This window comes from Toxotes jaculatrix, chromosome 1 (genome assembly GCF_017976425.1).
Source record: "Toxotes jaculatrix isolate fToxJac2 chromosome 1, fToxJac2.pri, whole genome shotgun sequence".
NCBI lineage: Eukaryota > Metazoa > Chordata > Actinopteri > Toxotidae > Toxotes > Toxotes jaculatrix.
This window is the reverse complement of record NC_054394.1, coordinates 20489012-20513839: the sequence shown is the minus strand read 5'-3', so window position 1 is coordinate 20513839 and position 24828 is coordinate 20489012. Positions and strand designations below refer to the sequence as shown.

At 40.7% G+C, this 24828-nt stretch overlaps 1 protein-coding gene across 10 annotated transcripts in view; it reads right to left on the bottom strand.

Annotated features, from left to right (window-relative positions):
* tjp1a (tight junction protein 1a) overlaps nt 1–24828 on the bottom strand; it is a 62697-nt gene that overhangs the window by 26910 nt on the left and 10959 nt on the right. For 9 of the 10 annotated variants that reach the window (XM_041049307.1, XM_041053314.1, XM_041054098.1 and 6 more), the window contains exons 1-5: nt 20420–20836; nt 2096–2152; nt 863–987; nt 563–665; nt 28–355 (exon numbers count right to left, since the gene is read on the bottom strand). In XM_041049307.1, coding sequence (XP_040905241.1) covers nt 28–355; nt 563–665; nt 863–987; nt 2096–2152; nt 20420–20443 — 637 coding nt within the window. In that variant the 5' untranslated portion in view covers nt 20444–20836. Of the gene's footprint in view, nt 1–27; nt 356–562; nt 666–862; nt 988–2095; nt 2153–20419; nt 20837–24828 lie in introns of those variants that run through there. The other variant, XM_041050948.1, reaches the window with a different exon arrangement.

The following is a 24828-nucleotide window of genomic DNA, read 5'->3' as shown; positions in this document are numbered from 1 at the left end:
AAGAATAGTCATCTTTGTGTTGCCCACCTTCGTTTTTGCGGGACTTGACAAGGGTGACCTTGGCAGGTCTGGGTGGAGCAGACGAGGCTTGCGATCGGCGATCAGAGCGGGGTGAGATGCTCCTCTCCCGTGAGGCACTGTGATCCCGCCTGCCACTGCTGCTACGCTCACGATCGTGACGCCTGCCAGTGCCCGTGCCTCCACTTGCTCCTCCATAGGCACTTTGGCCACCACGACCACTGTGGTGCTCATAGCCATCATCCTCATCACTGTCCTCTTCCTCGTGCTCTGACATTGTCTCCCTGTCTCCTGGCCGCGAAACAGGGATCTGTACTTTCCTTTTCCTTCGGATGGTCTGGGAAAAGGGGACAAAGTTCTGAATGTTAAAAAGGTGAAGACATTATTTTCTCTAAAAGACTCACAATAAAATCATTGCATTCTGTAATACAGCAATTCGAAGAGAATAAACACAGTCCCATAATAGTGCTCTCTACCATGAGGCATCATTGTAAATGTATTTCACCCTAATCCAGGCTTGATAAATACAGTCTGTTGAACTCACTATCTTTGCATTTTTGCCACTCTTGCGGAGTTGCTGCACAGCGTAGGCATGCTCTACATTGTCCATAGAGACAGCATTGACCATCACCACTCGATCATTTTCTCTGACAGGAAAAAACAGAAAAAATAACATTAACAATGGATAAATGCTTTATGTCTGTCTTTAACAGAATAAAATGATAATTCTGACTTCAGACTAACTTTGCTCCAACAAATTTTGTTTTATTTCAGCATTAACATACTGAAAAAGATTCAATATTATTATCAAATAATAATTATAGCTATGTAGTCAAACACTCACTGTAGCAGTCCCTCTGCAGGACCTCCTTTCAGCACATCGGATATCACAATGGATGTCTCTCCACTCTGGAAATGAGGGTTGTCTCGTCCACCTGAGATGGCAATGCCAAACCCAAATCCTGGGGCCTATACACATAGAAATACATACAAGACTGACTGATATGGCATAAATAGCAGATACATTAGACTTGAGCCTGGGTTTGCTGTAAACAGAATTAGACTAAATTAGACTCTCTGCAGGCTAATTATCAGTAAAACTGTTACTTAAGTGATGTTTTGTGCAGTGAAGAAGGGCTGTAAAAGACTGAGGCACTTACTGTAGACAACAACAAAACCATGCATTTGAAAGTTATTTTGCTAATTTTCTAAGATGTTTCCATGGAGGTTTTGAGGACTGCTGTGTTACTGCCTACACTAAAGCCAGCACCAAGGGAGCAAACCATGTGGTGTAAACGGCTAATCTTACAACCACAACAACTCAGGAGAGCAGCAAGGCTGAGAACTGCAGGCCACACTGGGCCGCTCCTTCAGCTTCAATAAAGCTGCTGCTAATTAGATTACAGCAAGCAGGCCAGTCTAGACAGGTGCTCTACGAAATCCCACGGCACAACAGCATCAAATAAGGAGAGTTTACTGTCTCAAAGCAAAGTACATTCAGAAGTTCAGCCTGCAATAAGAGAATGAGTATGTCTGTTCTCTGTGGGGGAATATGGCGTTGAACAGTTTGATAGTTAAACAGATGACGCGGATTGTGCCAGAATATGGTGATATTGTGATTGTGATATTCACCAACCTTACAATGGCTCCTGAAGTTAGGAAATACAATCGATCATAATTACATGTGACAATACTCAGAACAAAAAACACATGTCCCAAAACTATCCTCCCTCTTTCCCTGGAGTTGTGTTAAGGAGAAGAATATGTTGCCAACAGGAAGGAAATGAAATGAAGTAGTAAGGAAGTGGTTACTGATTTCTGTCTTCCTTAGCATTGTTTCCTGCCATCTGGGTTCCCTCACTATTGTTTCATTACCGCACATCCTGCTGCTACAGCTGGCCCACTCAGTGCAGAGTGAGAAGAGAGATGGATGGGCAGAGGACAGAGAGGAACAGTGAGGAAAAAGTGAAGAACACACAAGACATACAACAGGAATAGGATGCCAAAGGCAGGCAGAGAGGGGAAAAGACAAAAAAGAAGAAAGGGGAGAGTGGATTAAAGAGTTGTAAACACTTACCCTGTGAAGGGTCACTGTGTGCTGTTCCCATATGACTGTTTCCTCCATCGCTGCACTCTGCAACACAAGACACAAGAGGGAAAGGATCAGTACCCTAAGGCCAGTTTATTAGATATATGTGCGCATTCAAATGCAGTCTACAATAACCCTGCAACATATTCAATCTTTGTGAACCATAGTGTCAAAAATCATCAGAAAGTGCAAAGGAACCATGAAAATTGCACATCAAAAAAACAGGTTTTAATCCACTTAGAACTGAAAAAAATAATCACTAGTTTTTATTGTATATGTATTGCTGCCTTTTTTTTTAAATTTGTTTTACTGTGAAATCTTTCTGTTCCTATAAGGACGTGGAGTACTGACACAATGTGGGCACATTTAACCAGCCAAGCCTTAATGCAGCAGGAAAGAAATACTTAACAGACACATACAAAATGTCACTGATTCATGAAATTCTGCAAATAAAACACTGTTTATATGTAGCTTTAGAAAAGAACTGCAGTCTAAAAGCTACATGTATACCTAGTGCTTCCATATCCTGTTCAGTTTCAGTACAAGAGTTGTTCTTTGGCTACCAGCAAGGTGCTGCTTTTGCTTATTTGCATGACTAAGTCGTGGAGTCGCAAAGGTCTACATGTGAAAAGATTATGAATGACAGCAGCATGAGTAAACAACTGGCAGAGCCTGACTGAGGCTACAAAGATTGAGTGAACATTCCTATATTATTTCTGGCTGGGTCATCTGAGAGAGCTGAAGAAAATAAAGTATTTAGCTGCTCCTCTGACCTGCCACACTGGATTAATCTGCTGCCAGACAGGCATCTTTTGCTTACACATTCTCTAATTTAGTTACGTCACACAGGTTTCTCTTTCTGTCTGATTCATCTTTCAGTAAATTTCTATTTTATTAATTAAAAGTCTTCAGGACTACCAGTGTCTTTCTTTGATTCACCATTGCCGGTTCCACCACATGGAGCAGAGAAAATTCTAGAAAACTCCCAATGTGAAATTATAAGAATGTGATAATGTTACTATTATTAGTTCAAACAGACACTCTTCAATTTCTGTCTCAAAGCACTGCTTTTTTTAAAACCCAGACTGCTTTGTCCCAAGCTTTAAATTACAGCTTTACTCTGCTTCCCTCCAGCTGATGAAGCAACGCTGCTGTCCTGTCTGCCTGCCTGCCTGCAGGGAGTGATGGTACAGCTGTCTGTGGCAGAGTGCTGAGCACGGACTAATGTGGCAGGAGAGGGAAAGACATAAACACCAACACACGTGGCAGGGTACTCATTTACTACACCTTCTATAATCAGCCTTTTAAAATAACACACCATGTCATGTGTGCACCCTATCATCGTGTTAATCTCACTCCCTCACCCCTTAATCATCACCTAATCCCCAAACCTTCTCACCCATTATCATGGTCATTACTGTCATCAGCTTACCTTATCCTAAATACACAGTTTACAGAGGGTTCACACTGCAGAGTTGCCTTGTGCATGTGATGAGGAGACAGACCAAGAGCCAACTGATAAGAGTGTCTGGTGTTTGTTGACATGTCCAGACACATCATATTGTTCGCTGAGAAAAAGACACGACCAAAGAAGGAAGCTCGATATGAGATCTAGATAAGATGCAAAGAACCAGTTTGCTTTAAGTTTCATTAGTGTTTGTAGCGGCAAGGCGTGGAGTCACAGTCAGCACATTTTCACATGAATACAACTTTCAGCTGAGACCATTATTCAATTAGTCGATTGACTGAAAATGAATTGGCAACTGTTTTGATAAGCAATGAATCATGTGAGTCACTTTTCAAGCCAAATGTCATACATTTGCCTGTTCCAGCCTCTCTCATATGAGCATTTGCTGCCTTTCTTCACCTTACATAATTGGAGTATGTTTGGGTTTTGGACTGTGTTAGGTTAGTGTTTACAGGTGGCCCTGAAAACACTAACCTATGCTGCATTTACTGTAGGTCTCCTAATCTGGGTTTGGGCTGCAGTCTTTCCCTTTCACTACACTGCAATGTATAACAATGAATCAGTTGGCCTTAACCTCCAGAATGCAAAGCTAACCCTTTGACCCTAATTTCCATGGCAGCACTGTGTGGATGTTATTTATGTCCATAATTGGCACAGAGGGCTTGGGTGTCCCCCCTCTCTATCCCTCCTTCCCCTCTCTCCCCTCCCATGTCTGCCCGTACAACTCCCACAGTAATGCCACTATTGTGTGAAGGGACCTGACCCATTTAACCACGGCTCCCCCCAACATTCCCAAATACATGCAGTCCTCCAAAGTGTTTTGTGATATATTCATCCATCCGTTCATCCATTCATTCATCCAACAGTTCAGGCAGACACAGAGGGGCTACGCCATGAGAAACAACGTCCTGTGATCATGTGACAAGGCGGTCAGGCAGGCAGGTGGCCTTGTCCTTGAACTATGGGTTGCACTGAGAAGCCAGGAGAGAGAGGAGGAGGAGGGGAACAAGGATGTGGGCTGCTTATACAACGTACATTTACAGTACAGAGGGGACAGGGTACAAAAAACTGTACCAGAGTTCATGTCAAAAGACATGATTGTTTTTATTTTCACACAAATTAATGATAACCATTAAACTAAATCCCTATTCAAGGCAACCTGAGAGAATGAAAAGGGCCAGTAAGCCCTCTTGTGTAAAACATGTTTTGCTCCTCCAAGTCTGAAGTAATGAACACCCACATCTACTCACCCACACACTGACCATAAGCCCTGCAAGGGAGTGCTTACAGTATAAGGGAGGCTGTATGAGCCATAAGGGTGTAGACATGCTTGCACCAGTAAGTATATGAGTCCTAGGAGAAACCAAAGACTTAGAGATTACTGGCCTGACTTCAACTAAAGTTCTATTTAACATTTGAGTGGGTGCTGTATGAGAGAAAGAGTCATTCTCTGTCCAATATACCATGGTGGAAAAGTGTAGGGAAATGTGTAGTTATGTTCAGCTCGCAAGAGGTAAAATCTCTGCCCCTCTGCAGGCCACAGTGGGCCACTCCTTCAATCTCAGGTACAGAGAGATATACAGTACAGCCAAGACATTTGAGATAGTTTGGTTAGGACTGAGGTAGGCTGTTAATTCAAATAAGATGTATCTAAGACCTGATCTGTCTCTTAGGCTACTTAGAGTATTTACTCCATTGGGAGCACAGCTCTGTCTCTCAGATGAGATTATTATAGTAATTAATCACTGCAATGTGAAGTGATGATTAAAATACTGGTTGACTGAGTCTAAGATATAAACAGAGGAGAAAGTAGACAGCAACAGAGTGTAAGCCTGAGGAAAACTTTGAAAGCCCTGGTCATAGCAAAATCAAGTGGCATAATCATGCCAACAGTAAGATTTATTAAGAGACATCAGAACAATGACACACAGTTCAATCAGTTTAATTGAGTGAATTTCAACAACTAATATTAAATGATGTAGATGAGGGAGACCAATGTGGTCTCATCTTTCATAAAACAAAAATCCACAGAGAGGAATTTTCTGTGCTGAAAAGATCTCACCAGTTGCGTTTCAGTGTCAAAGGTCATTTCGTTATCTTGTGTATTTTGTTACAGGCACATTTTAGATCATGCAAACGCAAAGATCACATAACATGTAGGGCCAAGACAAACATGAACACAAGTGTGTCTCATTTTCTAGAGTAAAACAATAATAAAAATACTGACGGGAACAAAGGATGAGGTTTATCTCTGAAGTCACAGAGTTGTGTGAAACAATGGTGCGCTTGATGTTGCACAAACTGACGGCAGCCTAGTGTGTTTTATACATCCATATTAGTCAGACTTGAGCTCTGGCCAGCAAAGCCTAGGGCTGGGAAACAAAGAGCACCCATCAAACCACACACGTGTGTACTTGCACATGCACGCACGCAAGCAAGCACACACACACACACACACACACACACACACACGTACACACAAGCCATGATCTAACACTACAGGGCCTCTTTGTTAACGCTACAGCCAGCCTGGCTTGGCCCTGCCTGGCCCACCATAACACACAGTCCAGTACAGATGATAACAGCTCACTCAGGATCTTCAAAGGCAGAGACTAATCCAGTTCTTTGGGGCATACTGATGAACTTGACTAGAAAAATGAGTGCTAAAATGGACAATAATAACCTGCTGTAGAAAGCTATGATAAATAGGGTCAGGTCAAGCATGCAAGTCTTCAACGCATACCTCTCACTCTGCATATTCATCAAACTTGTTCACATTTGCCTAGAGTCTACACAAACTGAGCACACACTGCCAAGATCATAAGAATCTGTGCACTGTAAGCCCATCCACTCTGCGACCAAATAAAAAGTCAGCTGATGAGCATCACTGAACTTTTGGGAAATAGAAGCATTCAGCCAGAAACAGCCACAAACATGTTGACCTGGGTCACATACCCAAGTTGAGGGTATTGAGTACACAGGAATAATTAAGCGCAGAGATGTGCAGTCAAACACATCCCTAACTACCTCTCCTTTTCCCTTACTCAATAGAATTCCATTCTTTAACATGATAAAGAAACTGACAAAGCAGCAGGTGACAATGAGGTCATCTTATGAGTCGTGAGCTGAAATGCAGTTTGGAAGCTCTTTATCAGTGCTTCACCAATGAAACTGTTGTTCAGTGGTCCATTACTTACCACCTCCCTTCATCTGAACCACAGGAATGCTCCATAAAGTGGGTGTATAAAACAGAAAGTGTAAAAGGCACTTTTAGAAAAAAAACAGACAGGTTAAAATTTGGGACAAAGATGAAAGAATGGGTCATGACTGACATTTCAGTGAGAACAATTCGCTATTCACGCCAGGCCATTCTGAGGAACACAGAGGAATACTGAGCAATGGGCTAGCAGAAGCGAGTGTCTAGATGACGACAAGTGTGAGGAAAAATCCTGACAAAGCTTTAGGTCAGTGTGCCTGCTCTTCTCTGATAGCCCGAGACAGGATGTAAGCAAGAGCAGCCACAGCACCCACAGGAAAACACTCCACTTCCTGTTTGCAGGAAATAGCTTCAGCTTCTAATCCCTGTGCACACTATTGAAAATTCCTCCTTGTATAGCTCACCTCATCTTACAACACACAGCCTTAAAAAAGAAAAAAAAAAATCAAGCCTCACTTGGAGGGAGTGTTAGAAGGCAAGTGGCCACTGCATTAAGGACCAGGGCTGTAAAATATTATAAAGGCTATTTATCTCACATGTTTTTATTCAAATACACCAAGGTCAAATTGCTGTTGGTCTTAGCTGGCCTTAGTTTTTCTTCATGGCTATTAAGCACTCCTGTAAACACAAATACATACACAACCTCAACCACAAACATGGATCGATGGAAGGGGGAAAAAAAAAAAAATCAACCCTTTACTACATAAATACCCAGCTATGTTGCTCAGCTGTACTGCAGAGGGATCAAAACACTGCAACAAAAACAGCTAGGATGGTCATATGTATTAGAGTCCTATAAATTCATGGATAACAAGAAAGAGAAGATAAGAGAATAGGAGAAGAGAGAAGAGAAGAGACTAACATTTTTGGGACTGTTTAGACTGGCATATCCCACAGAATCACCACCCTGTACCAGCAGTTCAACCCATCACTGGGGCAATTGTATCCATGGTAACCATATCTTCCCCTCTGACTGGACCCAGAGGAAAGAGTGAGGCAGCAGTACAGTCAAACAACACATAATTAGAGACACATGCTCATGCTCTTTCTGGAGGGCAAGCACTCAACAGCAAACATATGCAAGTGCATGAAAGCATCTAATGTAAGCTGTTACATTCAGTCTTTCATATTTCTTTCATAGTGTGTACTGTCCTGCCCTATGACGTGCACATGCAACAACAAACCCAGCACAATAATTGCTGTCACCTTCAGTGTTAAACAGATGAATTCAGCAATAGCCATTTTTAGGGCAGTTTGCGATTGTGTGGGTGTGCAGATGAGGGCAAGTAGCCAATAGGCAGATGACGTTGATGATGCAGAGCCTCAGTCAGCAATGATGTACTGTTGTGCTGACATGCTCAAATATGCTTGAGGTAATTAGTCTCAAACATCAGCTCTATTCTGTCACACAGCTCTGTTAAAAACCCCTCAATCAGGACCGTCCTCAACATAACATACAGCATACACACACATACTCACACATCCACACCTCTGACTGAAAACTATCTGACACAGAGTCACTGCTAGAATAGTGAGGGTAGGAATAAAATACAAAACCTATAATCCAGGCTTTTGGATTAAAATGTTAATCTGAGCCATGCTTCCCTCTGAAGTCTACTGCTGCTGTCTCATGAAAGCAGACAGAGTGAAATGGATAGATGGATGGATAGATGGATGGATGGATGGATGGACGGATGGATGCAGAACTGGAGAACACTGTTACAGCAGCAAGCATGGCTCTTACAGTATACTGTTAAACATTTTGGACACAGATAAAAGTCATATTAAAGTAGCAGGGAACATCGGTGAACACATCTGTCTTACTGCTGTAGTAGCCTGCCAACTAGCAGATGACTAGTCTATGTTTTATCTAACCTTCAACTACACATGATTCTGTCACTTTACAGAGAGATTACACGTCCAGAAACAGATAAATGAAACTGTGGTTTTTAGAGATGTCCCAAGATGAAACTAAGGATCGGTATCAGGGCCAATCTAGGGATACTTCAGTGGCTTGGTATCAGCTAAAATAACGCAGATCAAAATCAGATCCTTTCATCACTGTACTCTGCTATGTTTTGTACACCTCAGCCTAATTGTGCTGCAGCTCCTCTCCTTTAAGACAGCCGGGTTCTACAGCGCAGCATCTTGCGGCATAAGTCAGAGAAAATTAGCGAGTGAAAGTGAAATATTAATTGGGCGCAGCGGTGAGTGACTGAGTTCAGAGACTCAGGTTGGAAATATACTTAGATTCACTGAGCTCTGACACTAAAAACCATTAGCAAAGCAGTGCAGCAAACATTTAGCTGCAACTTCTCATTTCAGTCGGTGCTGAACGTAGCTTTCGGTGGTTAATGACAAACATCACCGCTGGTAGTTCATATCAGCTGTCGCTGCTTCATGTTAATTCTGTCAGTAACTTGATAACAGTCCTAAATTAAACTTGGCTGTTGTCGCTTTGTGTGCTCTCTGCACGCCACTGCCAGTACTTGTCAAAGATAGTTTGTGAGGGAAGACCCTCTGCTTTGTAACACCATTGTAAAACCACAAATGAACTTAGTGTTCTTTTAGTTCTAACAGAGAGAGTAATTTCTTTGTAGTGGATTGCTTCATGTCACTGTGGCAGATGGAATTCAAGCTTACAGACCTTATATTTTTCAACCATGACCTTCACTATTTGGATCAAGAAGTTAATTAAAAACAATGAGATTAACTAGCCTACAGCTGTGTTATTTCAATGTGTCAGATTCACAGGCTACGTAATGAACATTTAAGTAACGTAAATTAAGTAAAGGGTTCAGACTTGGTATTGGCAGATACTCAGTATTAAAGGACTCGGATCGTGGCCAAAAAATCTGGACATCACTAGTGGTTTTGATTGTTGTAAAATCCGCCACTGACGAGTTCAAGCTTCACCTTTTTGCCTCTGTGAGATAATATAATGATTTTGGTACTGGAAGAGAAAAAGAAATCACTACATGCCTAGCTCTTGGTAGTTGATGATGAGTTACCCATATCTATTTTATATATTATGCTCAAATACTGGAGAAATTCTTGTTATGAAGGATGTTGTGGCAGATGCATATAACTTTATTTAACCATGACAGGACATAGCTGAGATTGAAACCTCTTTAACAGCAGTGCACTGACCAAGGTATAAAAACCATACAGAATATAAAATGTGAAGGTTACAAAACATAAAACACAGACCTATAATGAATTAGATAAAATATGAAGGAAATAATGAAGGATTACAAAACACATAAGTTAGGAAGGGTAAAATAATGAGGAGCTGTATGTAGATTCTTCTATTAAGCACTTCATCTTCTGAACAGGGCTGACTCATGAGCATGCTTTTTACATCACAGCTGCCTACTGAGGTGCCTGAGGTAACACTTAACATTTTAATTGATTATACTATTAATTGTAGGAACATTTAATCTGGCATTTAACATCTATTTGCAACCGGCCCGTTTTACTCATAGAAATCATGTGTAAAACACAAAGGCAAAGTATATCTGACTGAAATAAAAATGAAAGCCTCATTGAAGCCTCTGGGTCAAGTGCAGGCTCTGATTATTTTCACTGACCATAGTGCAGCTCCACAGAGTTGATGTGCAGTGGGCTGTTCACTGCTATCCACTGACCCAGACACACGGCTAGGCTAGGCTAGCATCTCATGTGCAGCTTATCCAGCAGCAAAGTCATCCCAGCTCAACCACACTAATTGTTCTCTGCCTAGAGAGACAGGAGTGTCAAGGTCACAGAACAGCAGTGGTAACTTCTGGTGGGATTCTGACTTTCCATTTTCCCACAATCCTTCACATTGGTTTAGTTCAAGCTGTGGGTTTCTCACAAACTCCAAAGTTTCAGTTTCAGACAGTGGCCCGCCCTCACCAGTGTGAAATGTTTAAGGGTTGGAAGATGTTTTGCAGAAAAAGCTTTCTGTTTTCTCCTTTGGGGGGTGCAGGTGGAGGTAGGGGAGGCAAAAGTCCAAAGCTAGAACTGACTCCCAATAACATATGTAATATATTCTTATGTCTTACATCTCTTATCTTACTGTGATCTCTCTGGTCTGTCGTCCTGTGAAACTATGATTATTTTCCGCCTTTCAATAATAAATGAAAGTTCAGTAATCCCACATACACATATGGTGGCTGATATGAAGGAGTGAATATGAGAGGAGGAAAGCACTGAATGCTGTAAGGACACATAGGTGATATATATTCGCTTTTCAGTGTTGTCTGGATACACGTTCGTTTTTCATTGTTGCTTCGATATACTTTCGTTTCTCAGGGACTATCTAGACATGTGCATACAAAAAAAGTGCTTCTACAAAAAAAAACAAAAAGAAAACCACACAGACACACACCCACTATACTTGTGTCTGTGGAAATCAACAGTAAGCCAAGGCACTGAGAACGTTAACCAGATCCTGCACTGGAACATTTGAATTCAGCCAATCACCGTGAACACAACTATCAGTATTCTCAACCTACCCCGCCCATCACACACACAGACTCTACAGGAATGTGCAGATAAGGAGACAAGGCCCAACTATGCCTGTTTCTCATTTCAAATGGTTTCACTCTGGATCTTTCTACCTAAACATCTCTATCTGTTTTGTTTGGTCTCCTTTCCCCATCGTCTCTCTCCTTGACAATAAGTACAAATTAAACGGCCACAGATCAACATAACCACCAAATATAATGTAACTGTAACTGGGTCAGTTTAGAAACCCAAAATACCAAATATCAGTGACTACATCAGTGACAGGTGTCAGTGACTGTAAAAGCGAGGTAAAAAGACTCATAGTTTGGTAATGGGAGTGTCAGCAACCACTGTCATGAGTTTTTTAGAGTTTCTGAGAAGTTGCCATGATGTAAATGGATCTATGATAACACTAAATCATATGTTGGTTAATAATCAAACCCCCAAAAAAAAGAAAAAAAAAACCTCTTGTGTTGACGATGGCTCTGATGGTGTAGCACCTATGCTCAGCTCTTTCATGTGTGTCTTCATCTTCATGGTATTTAATTAACAACAAAATTACATTTACATCAAGTATCATCAGGCAACTGCCCATGGAAATCAAAATTTTTCTTTGCGATGTTTCATACCAAGTGAGTATAACAGGTTGTTAAAGGAGTTCAAAGGTTAAAGAAGTGTCCATGTTGTGTTACACTATTGTGTAAATATTGAGAAACCAAAAATTTGTAGTGTTGCAGTCTTAGTTTGTAACTGAGGATTTTCACTTGGCTGGGATTGACGGTGGCGAAACTCAATGTACCAAATGGGCAAGCAGCCCTACACACACACACACGCATGCACACACACACACACACTCACACACACACACACACGTTAATCAAAGGGGTGATTCAGCATGGGGTCTTTCAGTCTGCTTATGTTTCCCTGCCTCCACTGTACACACAGAATGACCAAAATTAGCTACAAGCAGCAAGGGCAAATGTAGAGTCTCCTCTGCCACAATTCACAATTAAATCGCAAAGACTACACAAGATCATGTTGATAAGAGCAACATTTGAATGTTCAAACATAAACTTGGAGCAGGCAGTTGGAATGTTTGACACAGAAGTAAAAACATAATGCCTTTCAAATTTCAAGTTGCACAACATCATTTAAACTACGCAACTCTGAACCACAACTCATAGTCTGCAGATTTGAATGTTGCCATAAAACAAGAGGCCAAGCCCACTCAACAGCATTCCCAAGCCTTCTGAGGACTTAGCTACAATAGGCATGTTGTGGGGCAGAATCTATACTGAATTAATGAGTTACTGTTGGAGCAACCATTTTCCCAGCACTCAATTGGCAACATAATTACCATTCCCCCAAGAGATGAGAGATAGGGAGGGGGTGCACACATTCTTTAACAAGATGCACAAGCACAGAAAGATAATACATAGATGACTTCTAATGACAAGTAAAAAAGAACTCAAAGCACCCTTACTAGGGAGGAAGCTTACACCCTCAAATGCACCTAATTAACTAATTACAATGTGCAAAGAACAAATGTTGCAAATTCGTAATGAAGCCTTGTTATTCAGTAGTGTAAATACAGCTAACGAGTGAACATCACTACACTGTTTTCAGAGGGCTGGCCACCGCTGGCTAGAGCAATAACAGAAACACATCCATTCTCTCCTGATTACATTCTCTGCCCCCTGATCCAAGTCCTTTACTTTTGAGTATCTGCAGAAACTAAGTCACAGTTTGTTTATGACTACAGCTGCACAGTGCATACTTAAAGAAGTATCATAAAGGCTTACCTAAAGCAATTTAAATAGAACTGATCATGGAACATATCTACATTAAGAAAACCAGTATCAAAGCTTTCTTCTTATTGAATCCTGTAATAAATGTGTGGTGTCTTTTACCATTGTCGATAGGTGAGAAAAGTGTTCTGAGCCACAATAACAACACATGTGGCTCTCCTTGCATCATTCGCTAGCCTTCATTATCATATCGTTAACTGAAATTGCTAGCTGCTGCTGTTTGTTTATTTTGTGCACTCAGCAGTTCACCTGCAGTTATCTCACTTGCAATGCTGTGCCTTTCTAGTGTGCTAAGGGTATACATGGAGCATTTTGACAGCTGATATATATGAAACAAACAAAGCAACAGAGAGATATTGAGCTTTGCAAATATGACACATTAAAAAAAGGCCTGGCTTGGCCCACATCAATTGCAGATCCTAAGGACTTACCTACTCTACACTATAGAAAAGACAACAGGAGTGGGATCTGTATGTGTTTTTTTGTTTTTTTTTAAATTAGTGGCAGTTTTAGCCACCATGTTTGGTGATACCACATTGGTATGAATGTAGGAAACAACAGCAATAGTTGGGAATTATTTAGCAAACAGATAAGACATATTTAAAGATGTGCATATGGACTGAGTGTGTATTTGTTTGCAGAATGATTAGCAGCTATCAGCCTACTGTGTGAAAAATCATCCCAACACGAAGAGGAAGTCTGAAATCTGGGAAATTTACTGCTAGTGATTCTTTATTTCAGCTAAAGCAGCTGACAATGTCTCCCACAGGCTAATGACTCTGTTTCCCAGACAGAAAAGACAGTGCAATGGCCCTAACACTGTGGAACATAAACAAATGAACACACTGCAGTGTGTGTGTGTGTGTATGTGTGTGTAAAGGCATGTAGGGCAACAAGCCTTGGGATGAATCTGTTCCAGCCTCTTTCTCTCTTCCCTAACCAGCTGAGCCACGGCTGCCACACGCACCCTCTCTTGTCCCTCCCCTCTTTCCCTCCCTCTCCCTCTCTCTCTCTCTCACTGTCCCTCTCTAGCTCTCTCTGTCTCACACACACAAAACACCCTGTGTCAAATCCCTGATGCCTGTAGTAGGAATGATAAATCCCTGCAGAGACCTGCCATGCCAGAAGGGATGCAGGGAGTGTCCTAGCTCTGCTAGGCTGGATGATTGATAAGGAGCAAAGGACTAACCAAGACTTAGGGTTATATGACATTTCCATCCATTCATCTCAATCAAGAGCTTCAGCAGGTGAGTGACAGGTGGTGTGTCATTTTATTTCAGCAGGCCATTTATTTGAGCAAACTAAAGTGCAAGTAAAACTTGAGGGCCTAAGGAAGGAGCATAATACTGACATATACATAATACTGACTATCCGATAAATATCAGAGCCCAGACATTCAAACAAGAGAGAGGGAGGTCATGGAGATCCTGGGCAGACCAACATTTACTCCCCTCTTCTGTGTTTTTGGTTCTGCCTGCAGTGCCCTGCTGGCTTAGCCTCACATAGCCACATTACAGCTGGAGAGTTCAGCTTTCACAGACAAATTTAAGTCTAAAAACATACACTAGAAAACTAATTCAGCCCAGTCAGATTCAAACATGACCAAGGAACAAACATTTGAACGAAAACATGACTATCTGCCACATCAAATGTATAAGCCTTGCTGACAACTACTAAAATTAGGCACTGAGGATCTAAACTGAAGCATGATGATGATGATTGGACTACGTTGCCCACTTGTTGTGTCATATTTTTCAGAAATGGATTCTGATGAAATGCTAAGGAAAAATCTTACAATTAAGAACCACACCCATGCTGTTGCAGAAACAGCTAGTGACCTTTGACAGCCCAGCAAGGGGAGGATTTATCCAGTAAACTCATGTTGATGTCTCAGTGAAGCAGATAACGTTCAATCCCCTATTGTACAACCTACTTTGAATAACAGCCCCCTTAAGATATGTTATGCATGACACTGCCAAACCGCAATGAACAAAATAAAATTTGTGGACTGTTTTTGCAAGGCTACTGATAGTCTTATACACACAAATCCCAGACCCACATTGGGCGACATAATAAAGACATTTCACTTCACTAGAGATAGTTATTAATGAGCTTCACAACATGCTTTATTACATGAAAAAGCCCAACAGCTATAATGTTGTGATTATAGGAGAGAGAGGCCTTCATGACATGTGACTCAGATTATAGCTGACGCATCTCCCCCTCCCACTCCTTCCTTTCTCCATTTCACCCCTCCAATAACCTTTCCTCCTACATCACCTCCTCCCTCAGAGGACATTTTCCCTCTTTTTCTGACTCTGCTATCCACCTGCCTCCTGCTGTGTGTATCTGCCCTGGATTCCCCTCCAGAGATGAGAGGATAAGCAGGTCAGAAATCCTTGATAACTTCAGAGTATCCTGGTATTACACAACCAGCTGCTTTCTCTCAATGTTTTTATCTATTGTCTGACAGAAGGTGATACCAAGGAGCATAACATGTTGATCACAATTCACTGACTTCTCTTTTTCAATGAAAACTGGACTCCTATCTTCAGGAGTTAAGTATACTGAATCTGGGCATCTGGCCATGATCATACTTAAATTTAAGTTAACTGAGTTAAAGTCTGTTGTGTTCCATGGACAATTGCCTAAATATTGTTTTTTTTTTAACAAATTAAATTATACTTGTGTCCAGATCCAGATAGGTCACAGCCAAGAGCAAACTAGCCAAAAAACTAAAGCCCAGCTGAACCAACAGGCCCCCGGCTGCTGTCTTCAATACGGGCAACTGGCAGCCATCTCATCTTATACAAAGACAGCTTACACCTGCTCTGCTTAAGGGCTGTGAGGACCCTGAATCAATGGCCTACAATCAAAGACTCGCCTGTTAGTGTAAGAAGGAATAAGTGACAAAGTTTGTTTACAGTGACCCACGCTGCACTGATCATGTGTTGTTCAATCCTGCCCAAAACTGTTCCTTGTTAAGTTTTTAAATACTGACCACAGCTTTTATATTATTTAGTCCTTCTTTTTCTATTTAGTAACAATAACAATAACAACTTCTTATCTTATCTTATCTTTTAGCGCCCACTGCACACCCTACCATTGTATGTCTGTAGCACAGTTTATGCTTTCTGAATGTGAATAGCCAAATGGTCTACGAGGGTCTGTGTCACGTAAATTGTGTTGTATGAGCATGTGCAAGATTCTGTACTGACTGTCCACATGTCAAAATTTATGACCCAGTGGACTGCAGGCATTGGCAGAACGTCTGTGTATGCAGATACCCAATGTCATGTGCACCCACATCTGTTTTGGACTACATCCAGCCCTTCTTTGTCCCTGTTCACACTGATAGACTTGTTGAGATAGGGTAAAATGTATGAGAAGCCCATGGGAAATCACATCACATGGTGTATCAACAAAAAATTGGGTAAACGCTTCATAAATTGATCGTTTAATTTCTTGTCACAGACACCAGACATTAGCTGTTCCATGCTCTCTTTATCACCTACCACATGAGCCCTGATTCTCCAAAAAGGACGGGGAGCCTAGGACACAGAACAAAAACACCAGGACTCTGTTCTGCTCCCGAGTTCTTGGTCCTCTAATTACATTTGCCTCCTTCAGTGATGTAAATGGAGATGTGTAATCATCAAAGCAAAATAGAGGCCGCTGTGCAACTCTAATTAATACAACCTCCTCCATACAAATGCATTTTCCACTTATTTCAGTCTGTCCTCTCAAAACACAAGTCTAAAGGCTGGAGGGGCTGCTGATGCTCTAATTTTTTTTTTCTTTTTTTTGTGGTGCATTCACAAAAGCAAGCAGGAATGGCCAGAGGCCAAACACAAAGAATGAGGCCAGCATTTATCACAGTGACAAAGAGATAATGTCAACTCTTCAGTGGATTAATGGTTTTCAGCTAGTTTGATATTAGTTAAATGGCCAATTCATTTGCACAACAATGTCTAAAGACATCAATAAAATTGATTTTTTAATGATACTATAAATAATATGATACAACAGGTAAAAAAAATTATCTAGTGATCATTTCCATGGCTAAATAAGTCAGTTTTATTAGTCTATATTTAAATGATGACCAAATAAAGTTTTAATTAAACATTACTTTTTATTACTGCATATGTGTCATCCTTTCATCAAATATTAGGCAACATCGACAGCCTGATTTTCACAGTGTCTTTTAAACTATTAACTGTAATCGTGTATCCTGGGATTACAAGTTATCCTGAGCTGTCTGACTCTGACAGCTTTGTATAATCACTAACTATCTATGACTGGCTTGGTTGTTTCTCTAACTGGGTACAAGCTATTCATGAAAGTAAAACCAAAACTTTCTTGAATGGCTATGATGACTGTGACTGTGATTCAAAGGTTTGGAATCAGGGTAGTTTTCAACCAAATCTGGAAACAGAGGCAAGCAGAGAGGCTGTCCTTTCCTCTGTCTTTGGTGCTAGAGCAGGAAGACCAAACAGAAAGATGTTTCCCTTTCCGTCTTCACAAAAAAAAAAACATCCTCCTCTAAACAGCAATTAACATAAACAGTTATTTTGTAGGATAGATCTATCGTGACTAACTGAAAGGCCACCTCAACTAAGACTGGGTTAAACAAAGTGCTTTCCTTCTCTTCACCACAACTGTTTTTGCCGAAGATGTCACAATTGATTGAATGCTAAATACGTATTGAAACACTCTACTGGCCTAACGACACACAATTAGTACACGTTATTGGGCAATAACAGCATTACTGATCTCTGAGACATGAGGTCAACACACCCACAGGTGTTATTGTATTCCTGAAAGACAACCCCACAACAATTTATGGCAGTTTATCATTAACTGTAGCTTTACGTGGTGTGTGACTAACACTGGTGTGATGGCAGTTTATCGCGACTCATCAGGTGGGAGTAAATATGTGGATATTGAGAGATGAACTGCAGAGAAGGATAACACAGTGGATGGAGAGTTGTACTTATTTCACATATTATGTCTGACTACACATGATGGAATCCATTACCAGAAAATTTAGTAAGGGCGTGTCTGTCTCACCAGGTGCAACTTTGGAAGTTTATTGCATCTAGTGTCTTTTCAGAGTTAGTTCATCAGTGCAGTGACCCCTGATAGTGACCCAATAGGTGTTGTTAAAGGAGACACAGCTTTACTGGACTTTTAGGGTTGGGCAAAATAGAAATAAATAAAAATAATAAAATAATAGTTCAGATAGTTCAGGATATTTGTTAGAAAATGCCCAGTCTCCCATAAAAAACTTGTGGTTATTGTAGATGCTGAATGTTAATAAAATTCTCACTGATACAGTATATTTAGTTAAAATTCTACAACCTTAGTAAGTTCTTTGTTTTCTTTTTTGGTTTGATTTTAATGTTTTCTTGAAATCATAATTTTGGCAGGAAAAGTTTGTAAGAACAGTTACACAAAATTTTATAATTACATCCAGATTCCACTGAGAGTCGATAAATGATAAAAACTGATTATAGAAACCCTCTATACATTGGTTGACACAGTATAGGCTAATGGAACATTTTAGCTTAGAAAGAGGACAGAGCTCAAACTGTGCACCTTCAGAGAGCATAAATGTGTTTGAAAAATTGACTATAAATGACATGTGGCCTTCTATTCACTATCACACAAGTTAGTTAAGCTGCCCACTAATCACAACCAAGTTGCCTCTACTACTTCCACTCCTACATTTCTACTGATAGCAGCCTGATCTGTTCTAAATTGTAATTCTAAATTTTTCACAACCACAAAGCCTTTCTCCTGACGATGAAAAAGGAAATGTAGTCTTAATTACTAAGGACAGTGACCATGCTAACTCATTGCTTGACAAAAGCCTAGATCAAGATCCTTGATCCTAGAGCTATGTTGCTCTAAGGATATAGTTAATGGAAAGCAAACACCAATATTCAAAAGTTCTGCCTACTGCATAACAAACTTGAACAGAGATGTCCATGGTAATGGAGAATGATAAGGAACTGAAGAGGAAACACTGGAATTACAAACAAGAGCATGAAACACTTTGGCTCAATACCAACCACAAGCATAACACAGTAGTAAGTTTAATGTCAAGGTGTGACTGAGGCCATCATGTACAGTCCAGCATAACGTCACCAGCTGACATGATGAAGCTGGTTTCGTCTAACTGGAACAACCGCCCAAACCTGAATATCACCACCTCTGTTAGACAAACACAGCACATTCCTAACTTGTCAGAATGAAATAAATAAATCCTCTCCTAGAAAAAGACTATAGAACACAGAGTGTAAAAATATTTAGGTCTACTATGAGACCTGACCCACTTAAATTCTATTTACAATAACTTTTTATGTTATTATATTCAAGTTGTTTTTTAATATTACACATGGTGTGTGGAAATGTAGAATTCAACTAGTGATTAAAGCCTGCAGTATATACTCAAGTTTCTTCTGCTGCCTGTCAACACCTGGCCTGACCTAGTTAACAAATTCTGCAGGAATGCCTCACTGATGACTTACAATCTAAAATATACCACATAAAACTACAAAATATGCAAGGCTCGACAGATATTCATCCAGCTATTTCCCAAATGGAAAGCAACTACACACAGCTGGTACAGAGCTGCAGGTGGAAACAACACATGAAGCTAGTGGTTCCCCAAAATGGGCTTCAGGGACCACAACTGGAACTTGACAAGCAAGTGAAAGTTTTATGTTAGTTTGTTAAGAATTTTTTAAAGATCAATATGGTTAACAGGTAGTTCTTTCTCCTCAATAGGTATCATCACCTTACTAACATATCTTCCATGAAAGACAACCTACAACAAACCCTAACCCAAAACAAATACATTCTCAGAATGGGCTTTCATAGGGCAAACTTCCTCAGTTACATTTCCTGCCAATGTTTTAATAAACTATTAAAACTGGGACTCTAGATATCAACAGGTAGCCGAGCTTAGACCTACTATGAGTCACAGGTGGGTCACTTACTAGTGACAGCTTATCAACTGCCAGCCAGTATAAACCAGTATAAGTTATTTTGAACTTAATACAGTAGAAACAGCATGGCTGATTGTATACTATGCTGCTAGGTGTAGATTTCAGAATAACCCCTAAGCAAAACACACACACACAAACACAACCACCATTATGCATACTAAATTACCACTACCAATAGTCTATAAAGTTATATAGAAAAACTACAGTACAAAAACCACTGTTAGCCTTTCAGTTTACCATACATATTACATAAGCCTGCAGCACAATCCTGGAACTAAACACTTCAACTTGAATTTTATTCGTTCAGGTACCCACCTTATTTGAAGCTTTGGAGGACATTTTACTCTCCTATTCCGCTTCAAAAGTAGCAGGTTAAAAGTTACTGTTGTCTTTGTTTAGATAATCACTTGGGAGAGTGCGCTATTTTCCTTCCAGTTGAATTTTCGCCCAGCTGCCGCCACGCCGGGCTACGCTGTTATTTTATTTTATCCGGGACGACGGGAAACATGTCACGAAAAGCCGTGTGGAAAGTCCAAAGTTCATTATCTTATCTTCGATGTCCGAAACGCTAGCGTTAGTCCAGTCAGGTATCGAGTCATGGAAGAAACTCGAATTGAGAAGAAAGAAAAAAGCAAATAAGACCACCTTTCTTTGACGTTTCGTCGCTAACCGCTGGATGAAAAGTTGGGAAGAGGAGGCATCACCCGGACGGCGTACAGCAATGGCAGGCTGACTGAACCTCTCCCTGCTTTCGACTCTGTGAGCAACGGTCGTGTCGCGTCTGTGCAGAGCGGACCATTGCAGCTACAGAGGGGTGCAACACTCGGGGGCATTGTCCATTTAGCCCGAAAAGCCTTCTTTAAAAACGACTTTGTCGTAGAATTACAATCAGCTATTCATTATTGCTTCATAGTTTTACTTAATTTTCTATTTTGTGTCTATTTTTATGGCTGCTATAAAAGTGCCACCCCTGTTATCCCGTGGAATAAACAGTCCGGGATACAATAAGGAGAAGCGACGGCGCTGTCTCTGCTGATGCTGAATGCTCACTTTCACCGAGCAATGATGGTCAATGTTGTGTTGCTATGTTGAAGACGAGTTACAGTGGTCTTTAAAAAACTCAATCTGGAGGGAAAACACACACCCAAGCTATGATGCTCCCCTGTCCAATGCTGCAAAAATCGGTGCACAACTTGCCCATAGTAACAGGAAGCCTGCCCTCAGAACACAACGTGAGCTGAATACTAAAAAAGTTAGTCGCATAATGACCATAAATCTTTTCTTTCCTTAGTGTTTGTGCAGTGTTTTAGAGTAGTGCATATGTTAGATTACAAAATTAGTTAACTTAACTCAAAGGGGACCCCTTATTTGAAAGCGTTTCTTGGAACAGAGAAATTAGCAGCGTTTGTGGTTAAGTCACCTCACAGGAAACCACAAAAGCCATTCAGTTAAGTTCCTATGACTTCCTAAACCACACCCCACCCACAGGATGCAACAATCTCAGCTTGCATTGATTCGCAGTTTACTTCTGTTTCCTGCAAACAATATATGTAATATTAAAGCAAGCCACAGGAGAAACACAAAATGATAGAGTGACATTATGAAAGTTATCTGTCCACTGTTACAGTACATGTGTTTGTGAGAATATGAACACAGAGACACACCCTGTCTTTCCCAAACAAACTGAGCAATCACATTCCCTCAATCTAGCTTGTCTAATGATTGCTTCCTCTGTGTCTTTGTTGCTCAGATGTGGAGGAGGGCTTGGCAGCAGTGTAGGTGGTCTTAGGGGTTAATTCCCACCAAACATAATCCTACAAGGCTAAAATACCGTCGGTCAGGAGTAGCAGACATGTCTTGAGGGTTGCAAGCAGAGGATGACCTCCAGAAAGGCCAGGTCACACAGAGAAGAGGATCAAGACAGATGAATACCTCTAAAACCTGCAGCCATACATCAGCCAGGGAAGCACCCATTTCTAAAGTATGTCTGAAGAAGATATTTACGGCGTCATACAGTTTACATTACAAGGGTTCAACAAAATATTTTAATTAAAAAAAAAAAAAACACAAGAATGAAGAACACAAAAATGTTGAACACGCCTTAGGGATGATACATACTAGTATTGATGCCAGTCGCTCGCTCCTTCTGAAGCTCCTCAAACGCCTGTCGGGATCGATCAGTGCGGACAGCAGGATATTTAACATGATCACTGATGTGTCGACGAACAATAATTTGCAATCAAAATAACCAAACTTCAGCTACAAAATATTGCTAATCACCTTTAAAAATGACAATAAACAGAAGCCTCTCCTCTGCAGCTCGCCTCTCACTCTCATCCACACCTGTGATGGTACCTCAGATGTTCTGACAGAGAGGAACAAGACATTAGTGACACTCCAGTGTGATCAAAGCTATCTTTGTCCATGCTCGCAACCCTGCTCCCATTTCCCTCTCCCTCTCTCTCTCTCTCTCTCTCTCTCTCTCTCTCTCTCTCTCACACACACACACACACACACACAAGCGTAGAGACACAGCTCTTTCGGGCAACGGGCAGCTTCAAAGCTCAGGTGCGCTCATGGAAGAGCAGGCACATGGAAAACAAAGGCGAACATGCAGGCCCACATTTAGTTGAAGCACATCACAAGGTTCATTCAACCCAGCTTCTCCTGCAGTGAAAAGGCTAATGTAAAGTGAAACAGTATAATGTGCTCACCCTAAAAATGTAAAGCTGGCAGTGGATGTGCATAGAGGTGTTCACAGGAGCAAACACACACACAAATACATAATGATGAATAAAGAAGAATGTGATGTTTGATTTGAACCAGTTATTTTCCAATGGTGAACGTTCTTAAACAGATGTTCTTCTTCTGTTTTCATCTGTCCTGAGTTAGGTGTCTGTGAGAGGCTGTATGATCCCTCCTGTGCCCTGTTGACTCATGGCTGCCCTGCAGGTCTAGCAGAGGCTCTGTTTCTACTTACTAATAGGAACCTTCTGGAGACATAAGAGCAACTGAAGTTCTCTATCAATCCGTGTCACATTACTGTGGACCAGGTCAACTGCGGCTACACTAAGAAGCCATTCATCTGCATTTTTTTTAGTATGCAAACATTGGTAAACAGTCATTTGTGTAGTGAAATAACCAGTTCAAATGATAAGGCTGGTCTTATGCATTTTTTTCTTTTTGTAAAAAAAAAAATTCTAATGAAAAAACTGAAACCAACAATAAGTTGTAGGCTTTAGTCCGTCGCAATACCTTCTGGCTTCACTTCCTTATCTATTTGTTCTTACTCAAGATGTAAATCTATGAAAATGAGTGGAGAAAAAAAGTTTTTGAAAAGCTGAGTACTGCAGTTTTCAGCAAAAGTTACTCAAAAAGGAGTAACTAGTCATTTTCCACTGCAGATTTATATAAATTTGATGGATCTTTGTCTGTGAGGCAGACTCAAAATAAACTGAACTACAGTGCCCATGTTCATGGTAATGAAGGAGCATGTCTTTGGACAAGAGGCACAGAGGAATAAGCTTTTTCAAGCTTTGAAAACACAGGCAGTATTTGTTACCAGGATCAATTCATTGTTGGTTTTGGTCTTTTCGTTGGAATTAGTTTACGTTAAGAAAAACACTGAATATTGCCAGCCTTACACTTTAAATATAATTTTCGCCTGGATTTCATTTTGAGAAACGTTCACTTACTGAATATTATCTGTGCAATAAAAGCCACAGTAGTGTAGTGTAGTGTAACCCCGCTAATGATCAGTATACAAATGTCACATCTCTGCTTAAGAGGCCAACCGTTTGTGACCAGATTAGTATCATATGACAGGATTAGCAGGCATCTCTCAAATTTATCCCCTACCTTCCAGGTCGGTATTGTTCAGGCTTTTGTGGGGGACTAAACCAGTAAACACAAATCTGGTGTCAGGATTTCAACAAAACATGGAGTTTATATGTAATAAGACATGGTTTAAGGGTCAAGGTCAAATGTATTCATGCATGAAATCAATGCTGATTATAGAACATGGGAAAGAAATATCTATAAAACAAAACCATAAATAAAAACTATATTCCACAAAAAAATGCTCAAAAGGTGAGCTATAAGAACCACTCAAACAACAGCATGAAAGGTTTAAACATTTTACTTTCCACATATCAGCTTAACTATCGACTGTGTAAACACACTCCCTGACAGCTGCTTTACATCAGAAAGAGTTTTCACACAGTGCAAACAAGGCCGACAGGATGAAGAGTATACACATATATCCTTATAATAATAACTCAGGTCTCCATCCTCTAAGAAAGCCTCAACCTGATCTTCCACTAAACCTGTCAACTGTTTCCAGTCATGCAGTCCCTCTCTTCCATATTCACTAACAGCGCAGTTCATCAGTCACACCCCGGCACATCGCATAGTAAGCACACCAGTTTCCAGCAGTCTCTGGCTAAACAAGGATCCTCAGCAGGGTTAACATATTAATGGATTAAATAAAGAGGTTTAGATTGAAAAAATAAGATTGAAGAGTCCATCGACATGCTGGCAGCATGAATGTACAGAATTTCATAGCAATCCATCTAAAAATGTCAACCTGCAGGTGGCAACAGAGGTAAAGCCAAAGATGACCAAAGTCAGAGGGACTCATCCACTGGGGACCATGAATGTCTGTACAATTTTTTATGGCAATTCTCCCTACAATTTTTAAGATATTTCAGTCAGGACTAAAGTGG